The following is a 26,793-nucleotide window of genomic DNA, read 5'->3' as shown; positions in this document are numbered from 1 at the left end:
AGCCCGGGGGAAGTGGTTGATGGGTGTCGGTGTATGGTGGGAGCAGGTCCCGGGGTAACAATTACACAGGCTCTTTATACTGTATGATCACCATGTACCTGAAGCCTTCTAATAGTTCTTGAGCCAATTATGCCTTCCAATTCTCATCCACTAAGCACACATTAAAGCAGGAATTTGGTCACATTATAAGAAAATTTTTGTGTCAGCTGCTTTGAAACATTCCAGCTTTTCTGGTTTGTCTGGTTGGGTGCTGTGTACTTATTTCCTTTCTGCATCTTTAAGTAAAAAGTCGCACTTAAGCATAGAGGTTTACTAAGTAGTTCTTATGCAGACACTCATGTCTCTGAGTGTAACCAAATTCCCCACTGAATATGAGACCGGAGTTTACAAATGTCCCGCTACGATAACATTCATGTGATTTGTGTATGCAAACAGCACTGCTTTGTGGTCAAGTTCAGCTTGGCAAGAAGAAAAGCAGCTGACGTCATACAACAATGTGTCTAGGGCATGTAAAGGCACTCTAAAGTTTGTGTGTGTAGTGTGTGTCCACCCCTCTTTTTTTTTTTTTGTGTTATTAATGTGCTCTGTTTAAAATCATACACAAAACTGCCTGGCAGTGCTCAGTGCCACAAATGTAAATCTAGAAAAAGATTATAGGTGTAAATAAACAGGGAGACTCTGTAGCTGTAACCAAGGTCTCCGCAGATCATGTGTGTGTTTGGGGTCGTTGCTTATGGTTTCAACTGCAAACTGTCACTTACAGGGTGTATATAGCGTGCCTCACATTGATGCGACCCCAAAATCGTGTGACTTCCTGTGTGACTTTGCATTGCTACTTGCTTGCCACTTGATGTGACTTTCAGACAATTTTGATGTTTTTGTGACTTTGGCTAATTGTAACAATACGGATTCAAACATTTTTCCAATTGAATCCAATCAGAACCTTGTGTGAAGGTGCCCACTACTTATTTGTCTCTAAACTTGTATGTAGAAATTACGACCTTTGAATATCGTTTGAAGGAAATTATGTTGTAGCATTGTTTGTTGAATGCTGAATGAAATATTTATCAGATAATATAGGAAATTTCAGTTAATCATTTTTCCAGCTGGTTGGAAATTCATTCTCTGCAAAAATATTGAAACATTGTTGTCAGGAGAATGTATCAGTGCAAACAATTGTTAAACGGTGCTTTTCTCTTCAATTGAGGACAATGACTTCCTTCCCATGTTCCTGTAGGCTTTATTTTCTATTCCATTATTCTATTATCTGTTCCTACTAGTATCAGTTGTGCAAGAAGCAAGTTCCTGTTCTATGTTGACAACACGGCCCCATTTACAATTAAGCTTAGCAGAAACGCATGTTTCTTCTCACGTTTCCTGCAAATGCACTAAACTGCGTGACACGCCTGTGGGGTTATTTCATAATGGCACCGCAAACATGGGCAACAGTTGCATGTAAAACACCCAAAAATGCACGCTGCAAAACACACTTGGCTCAGTGCCAAAATGTGGTACTTGAGCTTTTTTAGTGTGTTTTGTGGAGGGAGGCCCATTTAATGAATGGTGCCACTCCAGAAATGCGCAAAAATCTTGATGCAGGAGTGTTGCTTAGCTGTGAACAGGGCCTAAGTAAAAGCATCTCTGTGCAGGAACAGGTCGGTAACCCTAGAACTCGCACTCCTCCTGAGTGTGTCTATGTAGGAGAAGTGTTGTCAATTTGCAGGACTGCGGCCTAGTGATAGACTGTGCAATGGTGTGTGTGACCAACCTACTGCACGGCTTCCAATCTTACAATATCAGTCTGTGAGATGCAGGCATTTCTGTCCATGCATTGCTGTGGATGCTGGCAGTATTGGATCATTTCACTGAAGGTGTCCATACGCCTTAAAATATGTACTCTCGATGTCAAAGGCCTTTTATCAGGCCTGGTTACCACTTATGCGTTTTTTTTTTTTTTTTGTGCATTTTGCAGAAACGCACTACAGTCCTTTTAACATGGTTTCCTATGGGACATCTATGCATTTTTTTTTCAGCCACTGCATTTTTGGAAAAGGTCAGGGACTTTTTTCCCCACAGAAGGTGGTGTTTTGCATGTAATAGACTTCAACGGACCCGACTAAAAACGCAAGTGTTGTGTTTTTGATGTGTTTTGCAGTGTTTTTTTGCTGATAGGAATGTGTGACAGTTCTGATCATGTAGTGCAACTTTAATGCAACTGTATACTCTCTGGCACTCAAGTAGCATCAGAGTAATGCAGGAACTTTTGTGTCCAAAGTCATGTGTTAGGGTTAGGGTTAATGGTTAGGGTTAAGGGTTATGGTTAATGTTGGGGTTAAATATTAGGGTCAGAGAGAGGGATAGGGTTAAATGTTAGGGTTAGCGTCAGTGATGGGGTTAGTGGTAATTGTTAGGGTTAGAACGGTAACCCCAACTCTGATTACTGCTAACCCGAGCCCTAGTTCTAAACATTAACCTTAACATGTGACTTTGGACACTTTGGTTCCTGCTCTACTTTGATGATACTTGAAGTGGTTGTAAAGTCAGAAGGTTTTTTATCTTAATGCATTCTATGCATCAAGATAAAAAACCTTCTGTGTGCAACAGCCCCCCTCGGCCCCTCTAATACTTACCTGAGCCCCATCTCTGTCCAGCAATGTCCACGAGTGTCTTGGCTGTTCCAGACTCTCCCTCCTGATTGGTTGAGACACAGCAGCGGCGCCATTGGCTCCCACTGCTGTCAATCAAAGTCAGTCAGCCAATTAGAAGACAGGCAGCTGGGTCGGGACTCCATGTCTGAATGGACACAGGGAGCTGTGACTCAGCTTGGGTGTCCCCATGGCAAGCCTGTTGCTGTGGGGGCACTTGACAGAGAAGGACCAGAGAAGAGGAGGATCTGGGCTGTCCTGTGCAAATCCACCACACCGAGCAGGTAAGTATAACATGTTTGTAAAGTCTTGTGTTTTTTTTTTTTTCTATAAAAATAACAAACATGTCATACTTACCTGCTCTGTGTAATGGTTTTGCACAGAACAGCCCCGATCCTCCTCTTCTCAGGTCCCTCGTCGGTGCTTCTTGCCCCTCCCTTCCGCCAAGTTCCCCCAGAGCAAGCAGCTTGCAATGGGGGCACCCGAGCCATTCAGACAAGGAGCTGCGGCTCAGGCCTGCCCCCTCTTTCACCTCATTGGCTCACTGACTTTGGGCTCACAGTCAATGGTGCCCACTGTGCATCTCAGCCAATCAGGAGGGGAGTCCTGGACAGCCAAATCTCTTGTGCAACATAGCTGGATCGAGATGGGGCTCAGGTAAGTATTAAGGGAGCTGCTGCACACAGAAGGTTTTTTTATCTTAAAGTGATTGTAAAGTCTTGCATATTTTTTTTTTTTTTTTCTATAAAAATAATGTCTGAATGGCTCGGGTGTCCCCCATGGCAAGCTGCTTGCTCTGGGGGAACTTGGTGGAAGGGAGGAGCAAGGTGCACCGACGAAGGACCCGAGAAGAGGAGGATCGGGGCTGTTCTGTGCAAAACCATTACACAGAGCTGGTAAGTATGACATGTCTGTTATTTTTAAACAAAAAACACAAGACTTTGAGTGTAACATCAAAGTCACACTACATGAACAGAACTGTCATACTTTCCTGCTGTATTAGCAAAAAATAAAAAACAAACCAAAACGCATCAACCGCAACCTGCATAGATATGAATCTATAAAACTGTGATTTGTAATACGTTATCCATACTTTTAAATCATACAGGAGACAAAAGGAACTACACAATGAGTGCTCATTCTTTATGTGCATTTTTCAGATCACCAAATCAACTTTTTTTCTTTTCCATATCCAAGCTATTATTTTAGTTTGTTGTCGAAGTCTGGGTACAGAGCATTCAGCTAGACCTCTTCCCCTGATAATTGATTAATGGACACCTGGTCCTGATATCCGTGAAGAAATGCAGAATGTAGTAGTATGTAAATGTCAATTAGTGGGCTGACAACGTCAATTGTACTGATCTATGTTCCTGCACGTTTCACAGATCTGTGATTTGTATAGGTTGGTCATCATTCTTTGTTACATTTTTATTATAGCTGTTTCGCTAGGCTGCAAATGCTGTGTAATTTTCAGGGAATTGAGATAATATTAATTTAGTATAATCTGCAGCCCTGGCCTGAACAAGTCTTTACAAAATCTAGGAGATGGATCATTAAAAAAATATCTAGTTGATGGCAAGTATGTGGCTTCCATCTGACATCTGCAATTCACCTCTCCCAGCAGATACAGGCAGTCCTCGAGTTACGAACACCCTACTTACGAATGACTCCTACTTACGAATGACTCCTACTTACGAATGACTCCTACTTACGAATGACTCCTACTTACGAATGACTCCTACTTACGAACGGCCTCAAATGCCGGCCACTTGTGCTCCACGCTGGTCCTGGATACCTCCGGACACATCTCACACTGCAGTACTACATGGCCAGAAGAGCTCCAGATAACATAACAAGCGCCCGGACCATGCCAAATCCATGCACAGGTGGACGCTACACTAATGCCGCGTACACACGAGCGGACTTTACGGCAGACTTGGTTCGGCGTACTGGATTTCGTTGGACAATTCGATCGTGTGTGGGCTCCAGCGGACTTTGTTTTCTCAAAAGTTGAACGGACTTAGATTTGAAATATGTTTTAAATCAATCCGTTGAAATCGAGTCTGGTCGAAAAGTCCGCTCGTCTGTATGCTAGTTCGACGGACAAAAAGCCACGCTAGGGCAGCTATTGGCTACTGGCTATCAACTTCCTTGTTTTAGTCTGGTCGTACGTCATCACGTACGAATTCGACAGACTTTGGTGGATTGTGTGTAGGCAAGTCTGTTCATTCAGAAAGTCCGTCGTAAAGTACGTCAAAGTCCGCCAGGCAAAGCCTGCCGTAAAGTCCGCTCGTGTGTACGCGGCATTAGGAATGCAGTTTCTGACCAGAAGTTGCAACTTACGAACAACTTTGACTTATGAACAAACCTACAGTCCCTATTGTATTCGTAACTCGGGGACTTCCTGTATACAGTATATAGTGTACATTTACATCAGTCACCGTCCTCTAGGCGCTTACAATTAAAGGTTCTACCGCACACACACACACACACACACACACACACACACACACACACACACACACACGGTACATTTTTAGATCGGAGTCATTTAACTTACAAATATGTCTTTGGAGTGCAGCGGGAGACCAGAATACCCATAGGAAACCCATGCAAATAATTTCCTGACTTGGATTTGAACTTGGGACCCCAGTGCTGTAAGGCAGCCATATTTACAGTTCCCCAACAGCCGTATCTGCAGCCCCCCCCCACACCTATATAGTGCATATGTGCTGTCCAACCCCCCCCCCCACCCCCACTCACCAGCCATGTATGCAGTAACTCATTACAGCGGTCATATATGAATTTTTCTTGTGATCTGCCTTTTTGTTATCACCTGTACACTTGCACTCGGACTTGAAGAGGGGCCACCTAAACTCTGATGTAAGCGTTATCAGCAGAATGACCTAATGATCTGTGTGGTCTTGCATTGTCTATCAGCCTAGAGTATGTTTGGATGTATGGATCATGGGATGGTTTTGCACAGAATTACAAATCCCATTGGCATGTTGAACAGGAGTATGTTTTTAGTAAGATGTTGGAAATGCCAACACTTTAACAGTGTAATGATGTCCTTACTAGAAGTATATCCTCAAGAGCCAGCTTGGTCAAAAAAAGTAAAAAAATGTGTGTATATATATATGTGTGTGTATGTATGTATGTATGTATATGTGTATATATATATATATATATATATATATATATATATATATATATATATATATATATATATACATATATACATACACACACGCACACGGATCATGCCTTGCTTCAGTATGTCACAGTACATGTTGGCATTCATGGTTCCCTCAATGAACTGTAGCTCCCCAGTGCCGGCAGCACTCATGCAGCCCCAGACCATGACACTCCCACCACCATGCTTGACTGTAGGCAAGACAAACTTGTCTTTGTACTCCTCACCTGGTTGCTGCCACACACGCTTGACACCATCTGAACCAAATAAGTTTATCTTGATCTCATCAGACCACAGGACATGGTTCCAGTAATCCATGTCCTTAGTCTGCTTGTCTTCAGCAAACTTTGCAGGCTTTCTTGTGCATCATCTTTAGAAGAGGCTTCCTTCTGGGATGACAGCCATGGGGACCAGTTTGATACAGTGTGCGGCGTATGGTCTGAGCACTGACAGGCTGACCCCCCCACCCCTTCAACCTCTGCAGCAATGCTGGCAGCACTCACATGTCTATTTCCCAAAGACAACCTCTGGATATGATGCTGAGCACGTGCACTCATCTTCTTTAGTCGACCATGATGAGGCCTGTTCTGAGTGGAACCTGTCCTGGTAAACTGCTGTATGGTCTTGGCAACCATGCTGCAGCTCAGTTTCAGGGTCTTGGCAATCTTCCTATAGCCTAGGCCATCTTTATGTAGAGCAACAATTCTTTTTTTTTCAGATCCTCAGAGTTCTGTGCCATGAGGTGCCATGTTGAACTTCCAGTGACCAGTATGAGAGCGATAACACCACAGTTAACATACCTGCTTCCCATTCACACCTGAGACCTTGTGACACCGGGGAGGGAAAATGGCTAATCTGGCGGACTTTTTCACTTACTCATTTTTGTCGCCAGCAGCTTAGACATTAATGGCTGTGTGTTGAGTTTTTTTGAGGGGACAGCAAATTTACAGTGTCATACAAGCTGTACACTCACTACTTTACATTGTAGCAAAGTGTCATTTTCTTCAGTGTTGTCACATAAAAAGATATAATAAAATATTTACAAAAATGTGAGGGGTGTACTCCGTTTTTGTGAGATAATGTGTAGATAGAGAGATAGATATTGGGTAAAAGAACATGTCACCATTTTTCGTGGCCTGTATGCACGCTCACCACGCAAGACTCCATTGCTGAAGCAAAAGCATGGTGAAGCTCATTTAACCTCCTTGGGTCCACGCTATAGCTGAATGATGGCAACAGCACGGACCGACATTGCTGTCATATGATGCCCTCCCCTTTGCACACTCCCCGTGCACCCCACAGACACGCTCTGTGATCACCAAGTCAATGAGGCCCCTTACCGCATGATCAGCTGTCAGCCAATGACAGCTGATCACGTGATGTAAACAGAAGATCGGTAATCGTTGTTTTTTTTTTTTTTTTTTTTTCTCCTCACGCTGGCAGCATGAGGAGAAAAAAAAAAGCTGATCACCGGCTTTTGTGGGAGGGACATCGTTCCCGAAGACAAAGAGCCACAGCCACCTCATCTGTGCCACCTGCCAGTCCCCACCAGTGCATATCAGTGCAACCTATCGGTGTCCATCAGTGCAGCCTGTCAGTGCCCATCAGTGCAGTCTCATCAGCGTACATCAATGAAGGAGAAAAATTACTAAATATAAAACTGTTTTGTATTTTTTTTTTTAATTTTCAGTCTTTTTTTGTTTTTTTTTAACAAAAAAAGAAAAAACACCAGCAGTGATTAAATGCCACCAAAAAAAGCTCCATTTGTGGGAAAAGATGATTAACATTTGATTTGGGTACAGTGTTGTGTGATCGTGCTGAAAGCCTAAAATTGGTCTGAACAGGAAGGGGGTTTAAGTGCCCAGTAAGCAAGTGGTTAAAGTTTGCTGCACAACATTTAAACAAGCCTGTGAAATACTGGGAGAATATAGTCTGAACAGATGAGACCAAAATTGAACTATGTTTAGATGCCATAATACACACCATGTTTTGAGGTCGAATGGCACATCACCCCAAAGACACCCCAATACCAACAGTCAAGTTTGGAGGAGGGAACATCATGGTGTGGGGCTGTTTTTCAGCATACGGTACTGGCAAACTTAGTGGCATTGAAGGAAGGATGAATAGAAAAATGTACCAAGACATTCATGATAAAAATCTGCTGCCATCTACCAGGATGATGAAGATGAAACAAAGGTGGACATTTCAGCAAGACAACGATCCCAAACACAAAGACAAGGAAACTCTCAATTGGTTTCAAAATAAGAAAATAAAGATGCTAGAATGGCCCAGCCAATCACCTGATTTGAATCCAATAGAAAATCTATGGAAAGAACCAAAGATCAGAGTTCATAGAAGGGTCCTTTCACACTGGGGCGGTTTGCAGGCGCTATTGCGCTAATAATAGCGCCTGCAAACCGACCCGAAAGTGCCGCTGCTTTCATTCCAGTGTGAAAGCCCCGAGGGCTTTCACACTGGAGCGATGTGCCGGCAGGACGGTAAAAAAAGTCCTGCCAGCAGCATCTTCGGAGCGGTGAAGGAGCGGAGTGTATACCGCTCCTTCACCGCTCCTGCCCATTGAAATCAATGGGACGGCGCGGCTATACTCTGCAGAGGCACTTTGCGGTGGTTTTAACCCGTTCTCGGCCGCTAGCAGGGGGGTAAAAGCGCCCCGCTAGCGGCCGCATACCGTCGGTAAACAATAGCGGCGCTTTACCGCCGACAATGCCCCCGACCCAGTGTGAAAGGACCTGAAGAGACCCACGGAACCTTCAAGATTTGAAGACTGTGTGGAAGAATGGGCCAAAATCACACCTGAGCAATGCATGAGACTAGTTTTTTCATATAGGAGGCGTCTTAAAGCTGTCATTACCAACAAAGGATTTTGTACGAAGTATTAAATTTCAGTTAGTGTGTTAAATACTTTTTTCCCTGTGTCATTCCATTTTATTACACATAACCTAATTTCTGGACTTATTTTTTTTGTATGTATGGATTGCATGGGTTGTTACTGATGTGATGAACATTTCATGTCAATAGCCCCTTTTATTTACCTAGAAAAATGGTAATGTGTTCAATACAGATTTTACCCGCTGTGTATATGTATATATATGTATGTGTGTGTGTGTATATGTATATGTATATATATATACTAATTTTATCTACCTGTGTGTTGTGCATGCGGCAGAATAAGACATGGAGACAGGGAAAAACTAAAGATACGATTTGGTTTTGTAGATCTAGTTTTGAACCATGTCTCTGACCAGGAGCATGAGGTCATGTATGTAATGTGACATCAAAGTGGTAGTACATAATTATCTGTAATCCTCTTGTATGAGTGACTTGAATTGCACAATTAGGTAAGATTGCAGCACAGAAAATTGGATAAATCTCCTCATTCTTAGGGCTGTAATTTTTAATGTTTACCCCGTGATCTCCCTCAGTAGCAAAAACTACAATTTTTATCCCCCTTTGAGGTGCTTTTAACATCATACAGTGTGTTTAATTTTTGGCGCGCTCCTAGTGCATGCAGTGTTGTGAACTTGTCAGTATAGTGAAATAAATGACTGAATGAAGTCAGAAGGTAATCTAATCTTTCACTTTGTCATTGAATGGTTTTCTAAGTTATTATACATTATACAGTATTTATATAGCGCCAACAGTTTACGTAGCGCTTTAGTTGTGTTGAAAGATTGAGTTTGTGGAGGAGGGTAGACTAGTCCAGCTCTCTAGTGCCCCAATGATATTCTGCTGACCCGGCTAATTCGTGTTATAGGTTAATTGGATCCTGTCTAAAATTGGCCCTAGTATATGAATGTGAGTTAGGGACCTTAGATTGTAAGCTCCTTGAGGGTAGGGACTGATGTGAATGTACAATGTATATGTAAAGCGCTGCGTAAATTGACGGCGCTATATAAGTACCTGAAATAAATAAATAAAATAAAAAAATTCTTGATAATTTTCTGATCACACGGTTTCATTCACGCACATATTGCAGAGCTGTGTTTTTTACATTTCACATTTTATCTCATAAACCTTGTATTCTCTTTCTCAGATTACTTTGTTTCTGCTTTCCTCAGTAGACACAACCTAGAGGCATACATTTACTGCTGGTCAAGAGATGTTGCTTTTAACGTGCATGTAAATCCCACAGCAAAAAATGAATATATTTCAGTGAATCAGTTCTTAAGCTCCATGCACACTGGAGCTGATAAACTGCAGTTTTTAAAAAAGCCCATAAACTCCACTCTGTTAGCCTATGTGTCCATGCACACATGGACATTTTTCAGCTTTAATGAGCAGTGGAGTTTATGGGCTTTTTTCTGAACGCCCGAAAATCGCGTTCAAAGTGCCGTTTTTTTTTACCTCCAAAAAAATGCTAAACGCAGAACGCTGATAAATAGGGCTGCAACTAACGATTATTTTCATAATCGATTAGTTGTCCGGTTAATCGGTTAAATCGGGGGTCCACCTATCTATCGTGTTTTTTTTTTTTTTTTTTTTTGATTTCATTCACAAACTTTTCTTCTCAGCATTACATACTCACATATTGTGTGTAATATGTCCGCCTGTGTCAGATTTCATCGGAAAGAATAACTTATATTATTCACTGCAGGCGGCTTCCATCTTCATTGTGGGCATTTGAAGCCCACAAGCATTTATTTCCTGGATGCGGTGAATGCTGTGCTCCCAGCATTCACCGCTCGTTCCCGCACATGCTCAGTGGCATCCTGGGAAGCCTGAGACTAGCTCCCAGGAGTCTGGGAGAGGCTAGAAACACGCCTACTCCCACGGGAGGAGAACCAGGAAGTGCAAAGAAGAATAGAAAAATAAAAGGTAATTACGGCGATTTAAATTTTTTTAAATGGCATGTCAGCATCTAGGCAAGGAAGAGAATACATACAGATATTGTCCAAAATTTGGGTGGAACCCCGCTTTAATAACCTTTAAAAAAAAAAAAGTGTGGTGTATAATTTAGTTAATATGTAAAGTTTTAAAAAAAGGCAATTTATTCTTAAATATCTCTATGCAGTGGTAAATAAAAATAACCAACTATATGGCTAGGGAGCAAAATATCTAATCCACTCTGAGAATAACAGACAGAAGAGTTATACTGTATATACTATTAGAGGAGAGCTAAGAACGTTCGTTCGATTTTCTAATCGTTAGTGGGGTCAAATCGACGTTCATTTTCAACCACAGTGATGGCAAAATTTTGAAATAATAAAAAACTTCTTGGTGAAAGGAATTTTCAGACAGTGTATGTGGTTTTCGTTTAGAAATTACAATTATTTTAAAAACAAGTGAAAATTTCAAACATTCTCTTTCATTCAGCGAATGTACAAAGATTTTTCGTCTGAATATTCTCATCTGAAAATTGATCGGTGTGGCCAGCATAAGGCCAGTTGTTGGGCAGATTAAAAAACACAAATTGCTGCAAAAACGCATTACATGCTTTTCTGCAGCTTCTCCATTGAAGTATGTTGAACCAAAAAAAGCACTGTTTTGCGTTAAAAAAAAAAAAAAAAGTCACTGACGCTTTCCAAATACGCAGCGGCTGAAAAAGCATAGATGTGAATGTGTCCCATAGGAAACCATGTAAATGAACTGTAGTCTGTTTCTGCAAAAAGCACCAAAAATCACATAGCTGTGAACCAGGTGTAAGACGTTTAGTAACATAATGGGGTTAAAAAAACGAATATTAGCCCTTTATAGTACAAAAAAAGCAAATCACTACTGTAAGGGGTTCATTTTTTTTTTACTGTAGAACTGTGAAAGAAATAGTTACAATAGCGATTATTTGCTTTTTTGTACTATAAAGGGCTCATTTTAGTTTTTTAACCACATTATGTTACTGGCCGATTAATCGATTATGAAAATCGTAATCGATTAATTTCATAATTGATTAGTTGTCGATTAATCGATTAGTTGTTTCAGCCCTACTGATAAACGTCAAATGCTCAAAAACATGAGCGTTTAGCGTTTTTATCCACTGAAGAAAAAAAATTGAAAAAGAAAAAACACTGAAAAACGCTATTGCAAAAACGTTAAACGTTGAGACTCACTGCATAGCTACTGGCGTTTTTATAACATTATTTTAGCGTCCAGTGTGCATGGAGCCTTAGGATTTAAAAAAAAAAAAGCAAACAAATGGAACCATCACATCTAAGAACATTTTCAGAAAGTAAAGAAAATACTTTGTAATCTTGCTAGAAATACATCCCTGTCACTTCCTGTGAGCTGAAAAGACAGCAAAACAGTCTTATCGTGTGTCTGTAAACTACCGATCTCCCCATTCCACATGTAATAAAGATGAGCAAATGCAGACATGTTCAAACTAAAATTTAGAAACCTTCCATCCAGCACCAATACTGAGGCTTCATGCACACTGGACGTTTTTACAGCTGCTGTTTTTGGCTTCAGACATCTCTTTTTTTTTTTTTTTTTTTTTTCTCTACAGTCAAACTCTCCAGCGTGTTATCCTATGTATCCAGGCACACATAGGTGGTTATAAACTGGTTTTGGTTGGGGAGTGTTTTGGCTGTAAAAAAAAAACAAAACTAGTGGGTTCTGAGAGGAGTTTTACAGCTGTAAAAACGCTCTAACGTCAATGCCTAAAAACGCACAAATGCAGATAAGCTCCTTACAGATACAGAAGAATTTTATCACAAATCTGCACTTTTGAAGGGATGTAGGGAAGAGAAGACTTCAGATAAACTTGTTAGAAGAATTTGTTTCATCTCTGTGTATCACCTGAAGCTATTCATTTCACTGTGTATATGAGTGTTTACAACCACTTTAAAAGAAGTGTTTTTTTTTTTTTGAGTCATTCTTCCCTAGGTGAATGCAGCATCTGTCTCCCCCCCCCCCCCCCCGCCTCTTAACATTGAGAACTGAGTTGGGCTGTGGAGGGGGCAGAAGCAGCCCGCTAATGCTCTCAGCGTCTTGCTGAGAGGCTGACTCGGGTGGCAGTCCAGGGATGTAGGCAGATCTTCGTTGTCGCGATCTTGCCCGAGCCAGGACCAGCTCTGTGATGTCAGCCGACAGCAGGCTTCAGCCCATTGTCTGCTGAAAATGGGTCACAGGAGTGCAAAACATACTGGAGAAGTATTGCCAAATGAGCTTTGGCTGTACTACTTTAATATCTCAGACTAGAGAGTGCACAGTTGGACACTGTCCTGGAAGAAAATGGCCAGCGCTCCAAAATGAAATATACCCCAATCTTTACTGAGATCCTAGATGAAAAAGTTCAAATACAGATTTCATGCCACCGTTTCTCAGCCTTCCTTTTTTTTACCTGGGAAATGGGACCTATTTATCAACGAAATAATGTCTGTTTTTGTTTTCTTGTATCTATGACCTCCATGTAGAGCCAAGGTGTTTTTATTTTTTTAAGTGCTAGCCATTTTTTCATGTTTGATGTCCAGCCTGTGTGATAGTCTGTCTTAGATACATGGGGAGAAGATGACAGGAAGTATGTCATGTGCAGGATTACTAGGGAAAGATCAAGGGGCAAAGCTTGACTACCAAATGACTGGTAAGCTGCAAAATATTGCAGTTTTTTTTTGTTTTTGTTTTTTGGGTGGGGGCATAATATGCTTATAGAAGCAATAATCGGTATGATAACTTTTGTGATGTTACTTCTATGCATAATATTACGCTATACTGCAAAGATCGATACCATAGCGTACACACAAAGTTCTGCTGATCCATGTTATTAGAAGTGAAGTAGAAACCTTTTCTATATTGAAGATGAGCAAAGCATGTTTATCACTTCCGGTATAACGGGAACACCTTTTTTGTAGTGATGAATAGAGGTACAACTTTCCTTTTTACAAACTAATGCGTTTCTTTATTTTTACAGGACATATTCCTAATGAAAAGATTGCTATATGGCTGAAAGACTGCAGGTAAGGACAACCTCTTTTCTTTTTCTCATGGTGTATTTTATTTAGGTTTTTCATTTTTGCTTTCAGCCAATTAAAGCAAGCCTGTCCCCCCCCAAAAAAAAGAAATGACCCAAGCCTATTTCCTTCACTTCTGTGCACAGCAGTGCCATGTGACTGGTCACGCAGACTCCTGGGATGTGTGACATTGTATTTGTTCCTTTTGACCTCTGTAGGATTTTAAAGGCAAGCAAACCATCAATGACATAAAACGTATACAATTTTTTTTTTTTTTTTAAAGACCTACAAAAACCACATGGGCAGCCAGAATTGGCTTCAAGATGATTAACATTCATAAGCATGTAAAGATTAAGCGATACTCCCCAAAACCATATCTGTTGAGAAGCCTTGATATTTTACAAAATTGCTCAATTAATGGCATTGGGCATCCAACACGTTTTGAGCTTTATTGAACCAATTTCTTTAGGGATATAAGAGATACTGCCCTAAAAGGAATCAAAAAAGCTCCCCATAATACAAAGTATACATAGAATTGAAGCTATTTTCTGCAATTATGTTTATGTTTAAGCTGGCCATACATGAAGGAAAAATAAAAGGACCATATTATTTATTACAAGGGACACCCAGTAATTACTTACAATGCTCATCCACCAGCTCTCCTTTCTCTCAAGCGGTGGGGCAGGGGACAAGCTAACATATAATTCTTGTGATTGAGGTAGTTCTCAGTACAGTTTGGGCCTTGAGGAAGGGGGCACCAAAAGCTCGTCCTGAAATCTTGGATGTTAGTGCAAATAAAGAGTATCACGGACAGTAGTCAACTTTTCTTGTTGCAAGTGGACTAATAACAGCTACAATCACCTCAAGCATAGATGCTACAAAAGTGGCAAAAAAGTGTCAGGTAGCTCCGATGCCTACTAAAGGCTGAAATAAATTTTGGGTGGATGGTCCCTTTTTAACATTATTTAAACATTATTACAGATTACATTCTCTCGTATAAAGCCAGCCATGTCTTCCTAAAACTGATGAAATGAAATCAAATGTTGCCTCTTGTAACCATGGCAGCAGAGAGGAATCTGTATGTTGCTGGTACAGAATGGCCTAGAAGTGTCATTTCCTGCCCATGTGAAGAGCTCTCTGCTTTTCCCAGCAGTTTATCTCTTATTATAACCCTGTGAGACAAAAGAAAAAGGCAGTCACTGCTACCTATTCCCAGCACAGGGGAACAAACAGAACATTTCACTGAGCAGAGATCCCAGGGCTCCAGGAAGGTTCTCAGCTTGTTTCTCTGTGGTGGGGATGGTAAATGGTGGCTTCATTTTTCTTCTTTCAGCTAAATCTTAATGGCCTGGCAGTGGTCTACACCTGCAAATGGCATAGAAAGGCAGGGTGAAGGGCTGCAAGAACCTGTTTTAGGATCAGAGACTTCATAACTATGAACCACATCATCAAAACACTGGGGGCCTCCCAGTTAGCAATAAGGAAATAGGAACTGATTGGAATGCATGTGTCCCTTATCAATGTCTAAACTTTCATATTTTTTTTTTTAAACCTAAAGATTTTATTCAGATTTTCAAGAAATATATAATGTATTGCAGTAAATTAGTATACAGGTTCCATTTGTAGTAGTCCTGAGAAAAAGACCAGCTATGCATCATTATCAATGTCTAAAGTTAAAGAGTGTAGTGGCCTCCCTATTAATTGTGCATCATAGTCTAAATTGGTCTACTGGCCCTCTAGACATCTTTCAGAACCACCTGAAAGGGCACTTTCTTAGGGGCTCTTAATTTCATTATCATGCAGTCGTTTAAAGGCAACCCAGAGGTTGGAGCCGACTACTTCAGTCAGCCCCTAGCTCCACAGCCACCATGCAGTAGGCCTCAGGTAACGAGAACGAAGAAAGAATAGGAAAGAAAAGGTAGGAAGGGGAGCTGAGAGAGAAAAAGAGGGGATGCGTACAAAAGGGGGACAGACAGAGAGGGGGTGGGATCCCGCCAGCTACCCCCTCCATCTACTGTCAGCCGAGTACATTCACATGGTCTCCTGGGTTCACCGGGTGGACCATCAGAGAACACTGCGTTTCGAAAATAGATCACATGCTGTCTTGCAACAATTCCTGATACATCTGGGAGTTTTTATAAGTGATCCACGCCTCCCAAATAGCTGAAAAGCTAGAAATTTTATCTTGCAAAGTGAATATCAGCTCCTCCATGGTCGCTATGTGGTCGATACGTAGAGCCCATTCTTTTAGTGAGGGAGACAACGTGGACCTCCAATGCACCGGTATACAAAGCCTAGCAGCATTTATCAGATGCATTGCTATCGAATTACAGTATCTTTTTTGGGGGTATTTTTGAAAGATGAATGAGGTATTTTTCCGGTGAAAGCTCCAATGGGAGCGAAGAGATAGCCGGCATCACATCATGTACCTTATGCCAATACGGCTGAATCAGTGGGCACATCCACAAGATGTTGAGAAAAGTACCTATGTCCGTTGCACAACTCCAGCAATGTTCCGGCACCGTCGGAAAGATCCTATGAAACAACTTTGGGGTCTTATACCATCTAGTTTTAAGCTTATACCCATTTTCCTGTGTATTTACATTGAGGGAAACTTTGTGTAAAAACAGATGAATGCGTCCCCTATTTCCATACCCAATGCTGATTCCCAGAATGCATGATCTGAGCGCATAGAGGCATACAGCTCCCTAAACATGGAGGCGTATAGGGCTGAAATCACATGACTCTGGGGTGAGGAGCTTGAACACAGATTCGAACACTGTAGGAGCTTTTGTGTATTTTTCTCTTTTTGCTGGGACGCATAGAAAGTGTTTTAGTTGCTTATAGGACCAAGAGGGAAAGGACTTGGTGTTAGACAACACAGCGAAATCCTGTAGCCGTAGAAACTTGCCTCTGCGGAAAAAATGTTTTGCCTGCATCTGTGCTTGTGGCCATTCCTTTAATGGTGTTTGCCAATCTCGGAGGGAAGTCTGTATTATCTCTAAAGGGGGTGATCGGGCAATCCGTGGCCGACAGCGCATGGACTTTACATACCTTGTCAAATGCATGGAGAGTTGCCCCAGTAAGCGGATGCGCGTGGAGGTTATGTGGCACGTGTTGTTTAGAGACACAGGGTATCGAGGCCAGCTCAGATTCTGCAATCTATCAAGATTTACCCAGGTTTTGCAACAGGCGTGCACTCTCCAATTCACCACCCTAGTCATGTGGACTGCTCAGTAATATTGCTGTAGGTCAGGGAGACCAATACCGCCATTACCTTTCGGTAGTACTAGCTCCGTCCATCCGATGCAAGCCAATTTTGACCCCCACAGGAAAGATCTACACATCTTCCTGTAGGCCATAAACAAGGAGGGCGGTAAACGGATCGAGATCCATCTGCATTTTGTATAATAGGCGATAGGATATCTTTAAGATAGAGGCCCGTCCAAAGCAAGATAGGGTGGGTACATCCCACTTAAGGAGATCCTGTTGTATCACTTTCAATTCGGATAAGAATTTTTTATCGTACAATGTTGCTAGCTTGCCAGGGAGTTGAATACCCAGATAGGTGATCGCCTCTGTTTGCCATTTGAATGGGAAATTCGTTTGACATTGCTGCACGAGATCGTTCGGTAGAGAAACATTTAGTGCAAATGATTGAGAGATTGATTTTTAGATTCAAAATGCGATTAAAATGATCTAGGACAGGCATAAAGTTGGATTGGGACATCAGTGGTGAGGAAAGAAAGAGCAGGATGTCTTCCGCAAAGGCTGCAATCTTGTATTCCCTTTGATAAACCTCCTATGCCTTTTTATATTTGGATTAGCCCGTATGCACTGTAGTAGAGGTTCTAGTGTAAGGATATAAACTAAAGGCAAAGGAGGACACCCCTGCTTAGTGCCATTATGGATGGGGAGGGCGTCAGATAGGTGGCTGTTGACTCGAACTCTAGCTCGTGGGTTCACATAAAGGGAACCGATTAGAGCACGCATACAGCTCCCCAAACCAAGAGCTGTTAACACCGCTTCCATGTAGTCCCAGGCCACTCAATCGAATGCCTACTCCGCATCCATTGCCAGGAAAAATCCCTCCCTTTGGGTAGAGGTGAGCCAGTGATGTAAATTCAGGGCCTTAATGGTGTTGTCCCTAGCTTCCCTGCCAGGGACAAAACCCACCTGATCCAAGCCTACCCAGGCGGGAACATGGTACACTAGATGGGTTGCCAGGATTTTAGAGAAAAGTTTGACGTCCACATTTAGAAGTGAAATTGGCCAATAGTTAGCCACATTAGTGGGATCCTTATTTTCTTTGGGGATCAATGAAATATATGCTTCCCCTAAGGTGTCTGAGGGGCAGGAGGTAGTAGCCAGCGTGTTAAAGGCTTTAAGGAAACGTTGTGCTAGAAGATCCACAAAACATTTATAGTATTGCGCTGAGAATCCATCTGGTCCCAGACTTTTGCCCGGTTTCTTGGCTTTCAGGGCTTCTGTCCATTCCTCAGAGGACAATGGGGCTTCTAACACGATCTGGTCACTTTCTGACAGGGGACCAGGGCTATATTTGCTAAGAAAGTCCTGTATTAATTGGGAACGGGTCCCATCTGCCACAGAACTCTGGCTTGCCCCCTTAAGATTGTAGAGTTCGCTATAGAAGCTAAGGAATTGTTGCGCAAGGTCTTCATTTTTGGAGTAGATTGTCCCAGACAGGTCTGTTACATGGTGGACCTTGCAGGCAAGGGTATGTATTTGTGTGAATTTAGCTAAAAGCTTACCTGGCTTATTGCCCTGCTCATGGAACAGTTTTTGTGACCAGTATGTGTCCTCTTTGTGCCTTTTTAAAAAGTTCCTCTGCTAACAAAGCTCACATGTCCGCTAACTCTGTAGCTACTTGGCTAGCCTGGGATTGTTTATGTTGGACTTCTAGCTTAGTTATCTTTTTAGAAAGAGATAGTATCAGTGCTTTCTTTTTCCTAGCTGCTAGCCTCGTATGACACATTTATGAGCCTCCCATTGTGTCATGGACAACACTTAAGTTGTGCCATTATGACAAAAATAGTCATTAAGGGCCTGTCTGATGGTTTCTGGGTCTCCAGGATCAGCAAGAGTGGAAGTATCCAATCTCTATGTCTTAGTGGACTCCATCTTCCACGGGAATCGTAAAGTTGGCGTAATTGGGTAATGGTCAGAGAGCACCATATTTTCTATGGTTGCGTCTGCAAGGTACGTCAGGTAAAATCCCCTCCCCCAGGATTAACAGGCCTGCTTGAAAAGAAGTAAGTTTCAAAAGGGTCTCTTTCAGGAAGGTCACCATCTTGACAGATTTCTGTCTTCAGGTCAAATATAGCTGCAGATAGGGTGCTTTTAATGTCCATTACAACCTGTTGGAGATCGGCTAAGCACAGTAGGGGAGAGGTGTGGGAGGCAGAGGCACCCAGGGAGTCCGCGGTGATGGCGTTACTCACCGCACTCCAATCTGAGGCCTGAGATGCGGCCTGTGGATCACCCTGCTGCGTCCGGAGCATCGCCGGTATATTGCGGCTGAGTTGCGTGGATGGGTCCTGCTGGGACCGGGTGACTGACGAGCTCCTCCCGGTCATCGTTGCACACAGGTGAAATGATTGTCCCGCTGTTTAAAGGCAGTATAGGAGCTCTAGGTGGCGGAGTTCTCAGTTCAAGCTGCCATCTTCCTCTGGTGCCAGGCTACGCCCCCCTCAAACTTTCATAATTTAGTATTAACATAGAAGAATGCTTTGAGAAATGGAGTCTGGTATTGCTTATCTTTCTGGAAATATTATCTGGCTGACCTTTTTAAACGAGCATGCAAATCAAATGTTCTGACTTTCCTGATCTGCATACTTGTTCCAAAGACAACCTGGCAACAGAACTAGCAATGGCAGCTTCCTTAGCGGCAGGACCTACCTCTATAGGCATTACCACTTGTATAGGTATTCTGAGCAGTGAACGATCATGCCGTAACTTGCTTAGTTACAGTCAAATAAATCGGCACATTTTTTTCAGTGTGGTAAAGACATTTTGTTAATAGAGTAGAGGAGGACTAGACCCTTAAAGTGCTATTAATCCCAAAAGCAAACCTTTATTATATTGCAGCTTACCAATTCTTAGATGTGATGGCTGCATTTGTTTTATTTTTTAGGTGTTCTTTTATTTTTAATCTGGTGATCTGGCCAGTAAGTATGTTCTTAGACAGACAGGCTTTCCTGCAAATGTATCAGTTAAAGAGGAGCTCCAGGCTCCTTTAGAAAAAATTAAAAGTCAGCAGCTACAAATACTGTAGCTGCTGACTTCTAATACTGGGCAAATCGCCAGGTGGAAACAGAGAGGGAAAAAAAATGAATGCAGCCACCACATCTAATGTTGGTAAGCTGCAATATATTATATTTTTGCTTTTGGTTTTAATGCCGCTTTTAATGTTTTTATTGCTGTCTATGTCCCTGCTGGGGAGATTCACCTTCTATTGTCATGGTGGCCACTGCTACTGCAGCTGAAAGTTGGGGGGGACAATGATTGAAAGTGGAAATTCTGTTCACTTTTAGAAAGATTTCCAGTTTTGCCTTTAGGACAGGAAGTAACGGGAAATCTCCCCAGCAATGTACAGGCAGCAAAAAAAAAAGTAATAGTTTTAACCATTCCCTACTCCTATCTAAAATTAAAACAAAACATTTTGATCATATATACACTTTAAAGAGGATCTTCAGTTATTTCTTTAAAAAGCTACTTTTTTTTTTTTTTGTAACGAAAACTGTAGCTGCTGATTTATTAAACGGGCGCTTACCTGTCCGAAAGATCCAGCGCCGACCTCACCTGAGCCAGTTTCTTCATCGGTCTTTAGCCCCCAGCACCAAGCATGTTAACCTGTAGGCTATGCTTGTATGAGCCGTGCTGTACTTTGTGAATGGTGCCGCAGCTTTCTGGGACCTGTGATGTGGCCCAGAAGACTGCGAGCAGGGGGGGAGGAGGAGAAGAGGAGTACTTCCATTTGGATCGCCTAGGCGATTTAAAACTAGGTACCCCCCAAAAAAAGTTCCAAATAAGAGGGGACGGAGGAGGAGGAAGAGTGGAGCTTCCCCTTTTGAGGGAGGTTCTGTTTTAAGGAGAAATTGCAAGGTTTGTGCAATGGTTGATATTCATTAATGACCTTCCATATTCACTAAGCATCTTAAAGTGGAGTTCCACTCAAAAGTGGAACTTCTGCTTATCCGTCTCCTCCCCCCCTCCGGTGCCACATTTGGCACCTTTTTGGGGGGGAGGTGGTGGGGAACAGGTTTTTGATGTTCTCTCAGATGTTCGGTCCTCTCCTCCACCGCCAGACCAATTAGAAAGCGCAGCGCGCTTCTCACATGAGCAGTAGGGACTTGGCTGTGAACCTGAAAGGCTTCACTGCCGGGTTCCCTTACCGGCAATGGCGGCGGCTGGGGTGCCGACATCGCAGGCTCCCTGGACAGGAAAGTGTCCATATATTAAGTCAGAAGCTACAGTATTTGTAGCTGCTGACTTTTTATTTTTCGTGAGGGAGCCGGACCTCCTCTTTAAGTGTTTAGTATTGACTCAAAGGGGTCTATGTATAGTAAATTAATTATGCAAAAATGTGAAAGTCAAAATAACTGTAATGCTTGTAACATGTATGAAATGTGGCTATTGAACCGGCCGACATTTTGGCCCATGTGTGCTGCAGTTGGCCCGACAGAAGCTGTTTGGCCGCTTTCTTTCAAAGGGGCATGACCAAAAAAGTCTGCCGAACGGAGCGAGAGAATCTCTCCAAAGTGACAGTTTAGACTGAGTGTCCAGCAGAAGGCTTTCCCTTTCCTCCTCCTAGAAAGACAGCTGTAAATTTTGGATCTCCTTTAAATTTCCAAATCGGACAGAGAAGGTGAATTTCCCCAGTGAGGACACAGACTAGTTTAAAGCTGTCCATAGACGGATCAAAATTTGGCCAGTCACTACTGAACATGCCAAATTGCGATCTATCCATAGCCTTTCCCATTCGAGAGGAGTCAATTAAACTGACTCCTTTTAAAGGGGACTGCTAGAAAATTTCCGTTCGATCAATTCATGCAGCGCTAATCAGTGTATTCGTACAGCAGAGGACTCCCACTCTCAGAATACAATGGCTTTGCTGGAGGGATTCCCTCAACCACCTCGTATGTAGATAGGGGAATCCATTCAGTTTTTTTTTTTTTTTTGTACAGCCGGCTGGATGAAGGTGGGGTGCTGCAAAAAAAAAAAAAGTTTGAGAGATACTTTTAGACATACTTTGATAAAACTACAATTTTGCACAGCCCCTTCTCCCTAGCCCAGTGGTTCTCAAATCCTGTCCTCAGCATCCACTAACAGGCCAGATTTTTAAGTATTACCTTGGGGAGATGCAGACTAAAATACTGCAATCACTGAGCAGAAGATTATATCACCTGTGATGTATTTCAGTTATCAGTTCTTTTTTCAGTTTTCTTAGTGGGTCCTGAGGACATGAGTTGAGAACCACTGCTCTAGCCCCTTCCATACATAGATCTGCTCCCCCCCCCTCCTAGCAGATCCCTACTTAACCCCTATGATGCCTACAGCCTGCAATGTCTGCAGTATAGCTGGTAATAATCTAGTGCCAGGCTATCTACGCACTTACAACCCATAGACTAGGGTTAGAACCTGCTTCTACTGTATGGGTGCATCATAATTAAAGCAGAACCAAAACTATACCCGAGCGCCACAAAGTGTAAAGGCCATCTCATTTTTAATATTCAGAGCAATCACCTTGAAACTGCCCCCCCCCCCCCCCCCCAGCATTTCTATATGTGGCTGTCCTGCATAAGGGCAGATGACTTAGTAGCATTCACTTCTTGGAATCCACCTGCCCTTAGCTCAGGCATGCAGAGGGGTGAGAGCCCCTTCTCTCTAGATGAAACAAAACCCATGAAGACTCCTGGCATGTTTAACCTCATTTTAACCTAGGCTAGTAACCAGGAAGCAACTGAAGAAATGCTAAAAAAAAAAAAAAAGTTAATCTTGAGAAGGTAAGGTGTGTTTATGTCTATGGTAGTTTACTTCACAGACAGCCTGCTCTAGATTTTTACCAGTTGAGATGGGGACTCCAATTTATTTATCCCTTTTAAATATGTTTTTAGGTGGTTTGTGATTCTTGTGAGAATTTTGTCGCAGAGAGGTTTTTCTATTTGATATCTCAGCCATTTGGAATGGCTGTCCTTCCTTACACCTGGCCTCTTTAAGGCAATATCAATGCTTTACTAAGTTAGTGACCAGTTACATCACAGGGCAGGGGGTATGCAAATATTGAAATGCCTGACTGGAAGAAAATAAACGCATACTGGCATTTGGTATGCATGCTATGAGAGATGTCCACTGGATGTTTGTCTCCATCCACCACTATGTATAATGTTACCACAGGGTCTTTTATGTGTATAGTGACTAAATTATAAAGGTCAGTTCACTGCTGAATAATGCAGGTAGTGTTTTTATTATAGTGTGCCATTTGATATTTTATTCATTTTTTTTTTTTCTATTTACTTAGTCTGAACTGCTTTTGCCCCTCAAAATACTGTGAGCTTTGAACTGATGTTATTTGTGAGGTGTCTTTAAGGAGAATCACTTAACCCGCTGAAAGTACAAAGTAACAACATTTTTCTGTACAAAGTTTTGATTTTCAAAGGTGATAAAAAGCGAGCTGTAAATTTTTTATTTTTTTTTTTATTTTTTTATTATTTTTATTTATTTTATCATTTATTTATTTTTTTGATGTTTTAATCCTTTTTAATAATCAAAACAAAATAATAATAGAAAAAAAAAGTTTAGTACAGTTCACGAGACCATCCAGGTAATGGTCACAACTGTGAAACCGTTAAAAAGCAAAGAAATGTGCTGACATACAGCAACATTAGTAAAGTGAGCAGTAGTACATATTGGGTGGTAACCACGAGGCACTAAAAATATAAAGTACATTCAGTGGCCACTATTTACAAAATGAAATAGTTCCGGTCCAGTGACAACCAAAAATACTGAAAAAAGTTAGGAAAAATGAGAGCAAGAGAGAAAAAACTCTTAGAAACTGAAAAACTGGAAGCCCTTTTCAATGGGTGGTGAATCTCCTCTCATAAAGACAGAGATGTATACAGTATTGGGCCCAGGGTTTAGAGGCTTTTTCAAATTGCTTTGTACTATCCTTCACAATACAGGGGGTCCCCGGGTTACAAACAAGTTAGGGACTGTAGGTTTGTTCTTAAGTTGAATCTGTTTGTAAGTCGGAACAGGTACATTTTTTAAGTGTAGCTCCAGCCAAAAAAACTATTTTTAAGCTTTTTGGATAGCATAGGGAAGGGTTATCACCCTTGTAACATTTGTTTTGCTGTGTGTGCCCCTGTTCAGAAGATTTCACCTCACTTTCTGTCTCAATGACAATTGGATTTTGAAAATTTTGGGTTGTTGTGGAAACAAGCCTTGGTGATAAAGCATCAGTGGAGGTACCTTTTCCCCATAATATCTCTTACAGGAGTGAATTTCCCTTCCTAGGGGTAGATTTCCTCTCACTTCCTGTTGTCTCCCTCCGTTTGTAAGTAGGAGTCGTTTGTAAGTCGGGTGTTTGTAACTAGGGGACCCCCTGTACTTGCCATCTTCTCCTGAACCATAATTAAGGCCATTTTTTGTCTCGCATAAGATAAGGACATTATAGGCTTTTCCACAATCTAGCAATGGTCATCTTGGCTGCTAGGAACACAAAGAAAACCTATCTGTGGATGGCGAGGAATGTTTGTTTGCTACAGGTTCATTAAGTAGTGTGATTTGTGGAGGTTGTGCATTGAAGTTCCAGTGATCGGTCTCAGCAAAGCAAAAATTACCATTTAAGCCAAAATCTTTAGTAATAGGCAATAAAGTGATTGTAAAGATTGTGTTTTTTTTTTTTTTTTTCCTTAAAACTTGTTCTCTTTGACTGCTCTGTAAGATGGTATTGCACAGAGCATCTCCTTACCACCTTTCTGAGGTCCCATGGTGGCGCTCTAGGCTCCTCCTCTTTTTTTCATTTTCCCCCAATATCAAGCCGCACAGGTGCACTCCTAAGATGGGCTGTGTGTGTCTATAGATGCACACAGTGTGGCCCGGCCTTCTACTGATAGCAGTAGGAGCAAATGGCTCCCCCTTTTCTCAGACACGCTTGTGATAGTGATAGTGATATATGAAGCCGGGCACAGCATTGGATCGATACAGGAGTCAGGAAAGTGCTTATGGCCCCTTTTACACATGCGGACCGTTTGTCCATTTTCATCCATTCGCTGACAGATGGAAAAATTTACATTAATGCATCTCTATGGAACAACGGATGTAAACGTATCATTCATTTACATCTGCTTCTGTAAACCTCTGTTTTTTTTTTTTTTTTTTAAACTGATCAAAACCCTATTTTTATTCTCTCAAAAAAAGTATCAGACGAAAAACGGATGTAGAGAAACGGTCCATTTTTGGATGAAAAATGGCTCTGGGACTCAAGTGGTTAAGAACTCTAGCTGGCGGATATAACAAAAACTGATGTAAACTTCATCCATTTTTTTCTTTGAAAAAAACATGACACAACTGATGGAACAAATGGCCCACATGTGTGACGGGGCCTAAGGAGTGCGGGGGATGCTTGGGGCCGTTGTTATTGAAAGACTTTTTACCTTAACGCAGAAGGCCTCTTTCACATTTGTGTGACCTGAAAGTCGCATGACTTTGACGCTACTTGAAGCAATGCCTGTGTAATCTTGAGGTCTATTGACCTTGCGTCGCATCAAAGTCAGACCAAAGTAGTGCAGAGACTACTTTTGAAGTCGCTGCAAATTTAAGTCGCAGAGATATGAACGGTACTCATTGGAATTTATGGAGTATGACTTGTCATGCGACCTTGCGGTCACAAGTCGCAGGACAAGTCGCACAAGTGTAAATGGGGCCTTGAAGGGGTTGTAAACCTTCGTGTTTTTTCACTTTAATGCATCCTATGCTCTAAGGTGAAAAAACACCTGTCAGTGACCAGCCGCCCCCCCCCCCTTTTTTTTTACTTACCTGACCCCTCGAGCTATGCACTATCTCTCTGCCCGGGGTTCTCGGCTGTTGATTGGATAGATTGATAGCGCAGCCATTGGCTCCCACTGGCTCCCACTGCTGTCAATCAAATCCAATGACGCGAGCGCTGGGGGGTGGGGCCGAGTCCTGCATTCGGCCTCTATGGACGCCGAATGCTGGACTTGGCAGCACGCCCGCAAGGTAACCCCCTGGGAGAGCGCTTCTCCTAGGGGGTTATCTGATGTAAGGAGGAGCTGCGAGAGCCGCAGAGGAACCCCAGAAGAGCAGGTTCAGGGCCACTCTGTGCAAAGCGAGCTGCACAGTGGAGGTAAGTATGACATGTTTGTTGTTTAAAAAACAAAACAAAAAAAAAAACAAAAAAAAAACACCTTTAGTGTCACTTTAAGGTAAAAAATATTTTTCCTTTACAACCACTCTCTGTGTCCTTTATGGCAGATTTCTCTTCCTGTTTGGAAGACATTAGAAAAGTAAGAAGGGGAAAGCCCTGTGCATCCTGTTTTAATGAGAATTATACAATTTTAGATTTCCTAGGTGTCCTGGTGAAAGCAGTCACAAAGACCAATGGGGCAAATCTTCCTGGTGGGGACATAGATGACAAAAAGATCTTGAAAATTGAACTTAAATCTTAAATTAGAAAAATTGTGATAGTCGTAAAAAGACAAACTTGTGCAACTTGTTGTATTGGCCCAATAGAGTTTTATTTGTTTATTGCTTATACAGTCTTGTGTGTTCTTTGATTTCTGTACATAACGACTGTTAAATGTACATAGAGGTCTTGCACGCAAAGCTAGTTTGCCTATGATCAACTGTTGGATCAGGTGGTTTTATTTTTTTGTTGTTGTTTTTTCACTCTATGGAAACAAGTTAGCTTAAAAACCTGTGGAAGGGGCAAAAGAAAACATCATGCTATATAACAGGCACCTTCATCGCACTGCACTGCATTGCTTTTCTTCTAGTGAGCCCCATA

The 26,793-nt window shown here is 42.0% G+C and overlaps 1 protein-coding gene across 1 annotated transcript in view; it reads left to right on the top strand.

The window, feature by feature from the left end:
- The window catches only part of ITPRID2 (ITPR interacting domain containing 2), a 164,698-nt gene that overhangs the window by 22,188 nt on the left and 115,717 nt on the right, over positions 1–26,793 (top strand). The window contains exon 2 of the mRNA XM_073633744.1: positions 13,706–13,751. Coding sequence (XP_073489845.1) covers positions 13,706–13,751 — 46 coding nt within the window. The remainder of the gene's footprint in view (positions 1–13,705; positions 13,752–26,793) is intronic.

The sequence above is a fragment of the Aquarana catesbeiana genome, linkage group LG06 (assembly GCF_042186555.1).
Source record: "Aquarana catesbeiana isolate 2022-GZ linkage group LG06, ASM4218655v1, whole genome shotgun sequence".
NCBI lineage: Eukaryota > Metazoa > Chordata > Amphibia > Anura > Ranidae > Aquarana > Aquarana catesbeiana.
This window is presented reverse-complemented; position numbering and strand designations above follow the sequence as displayed.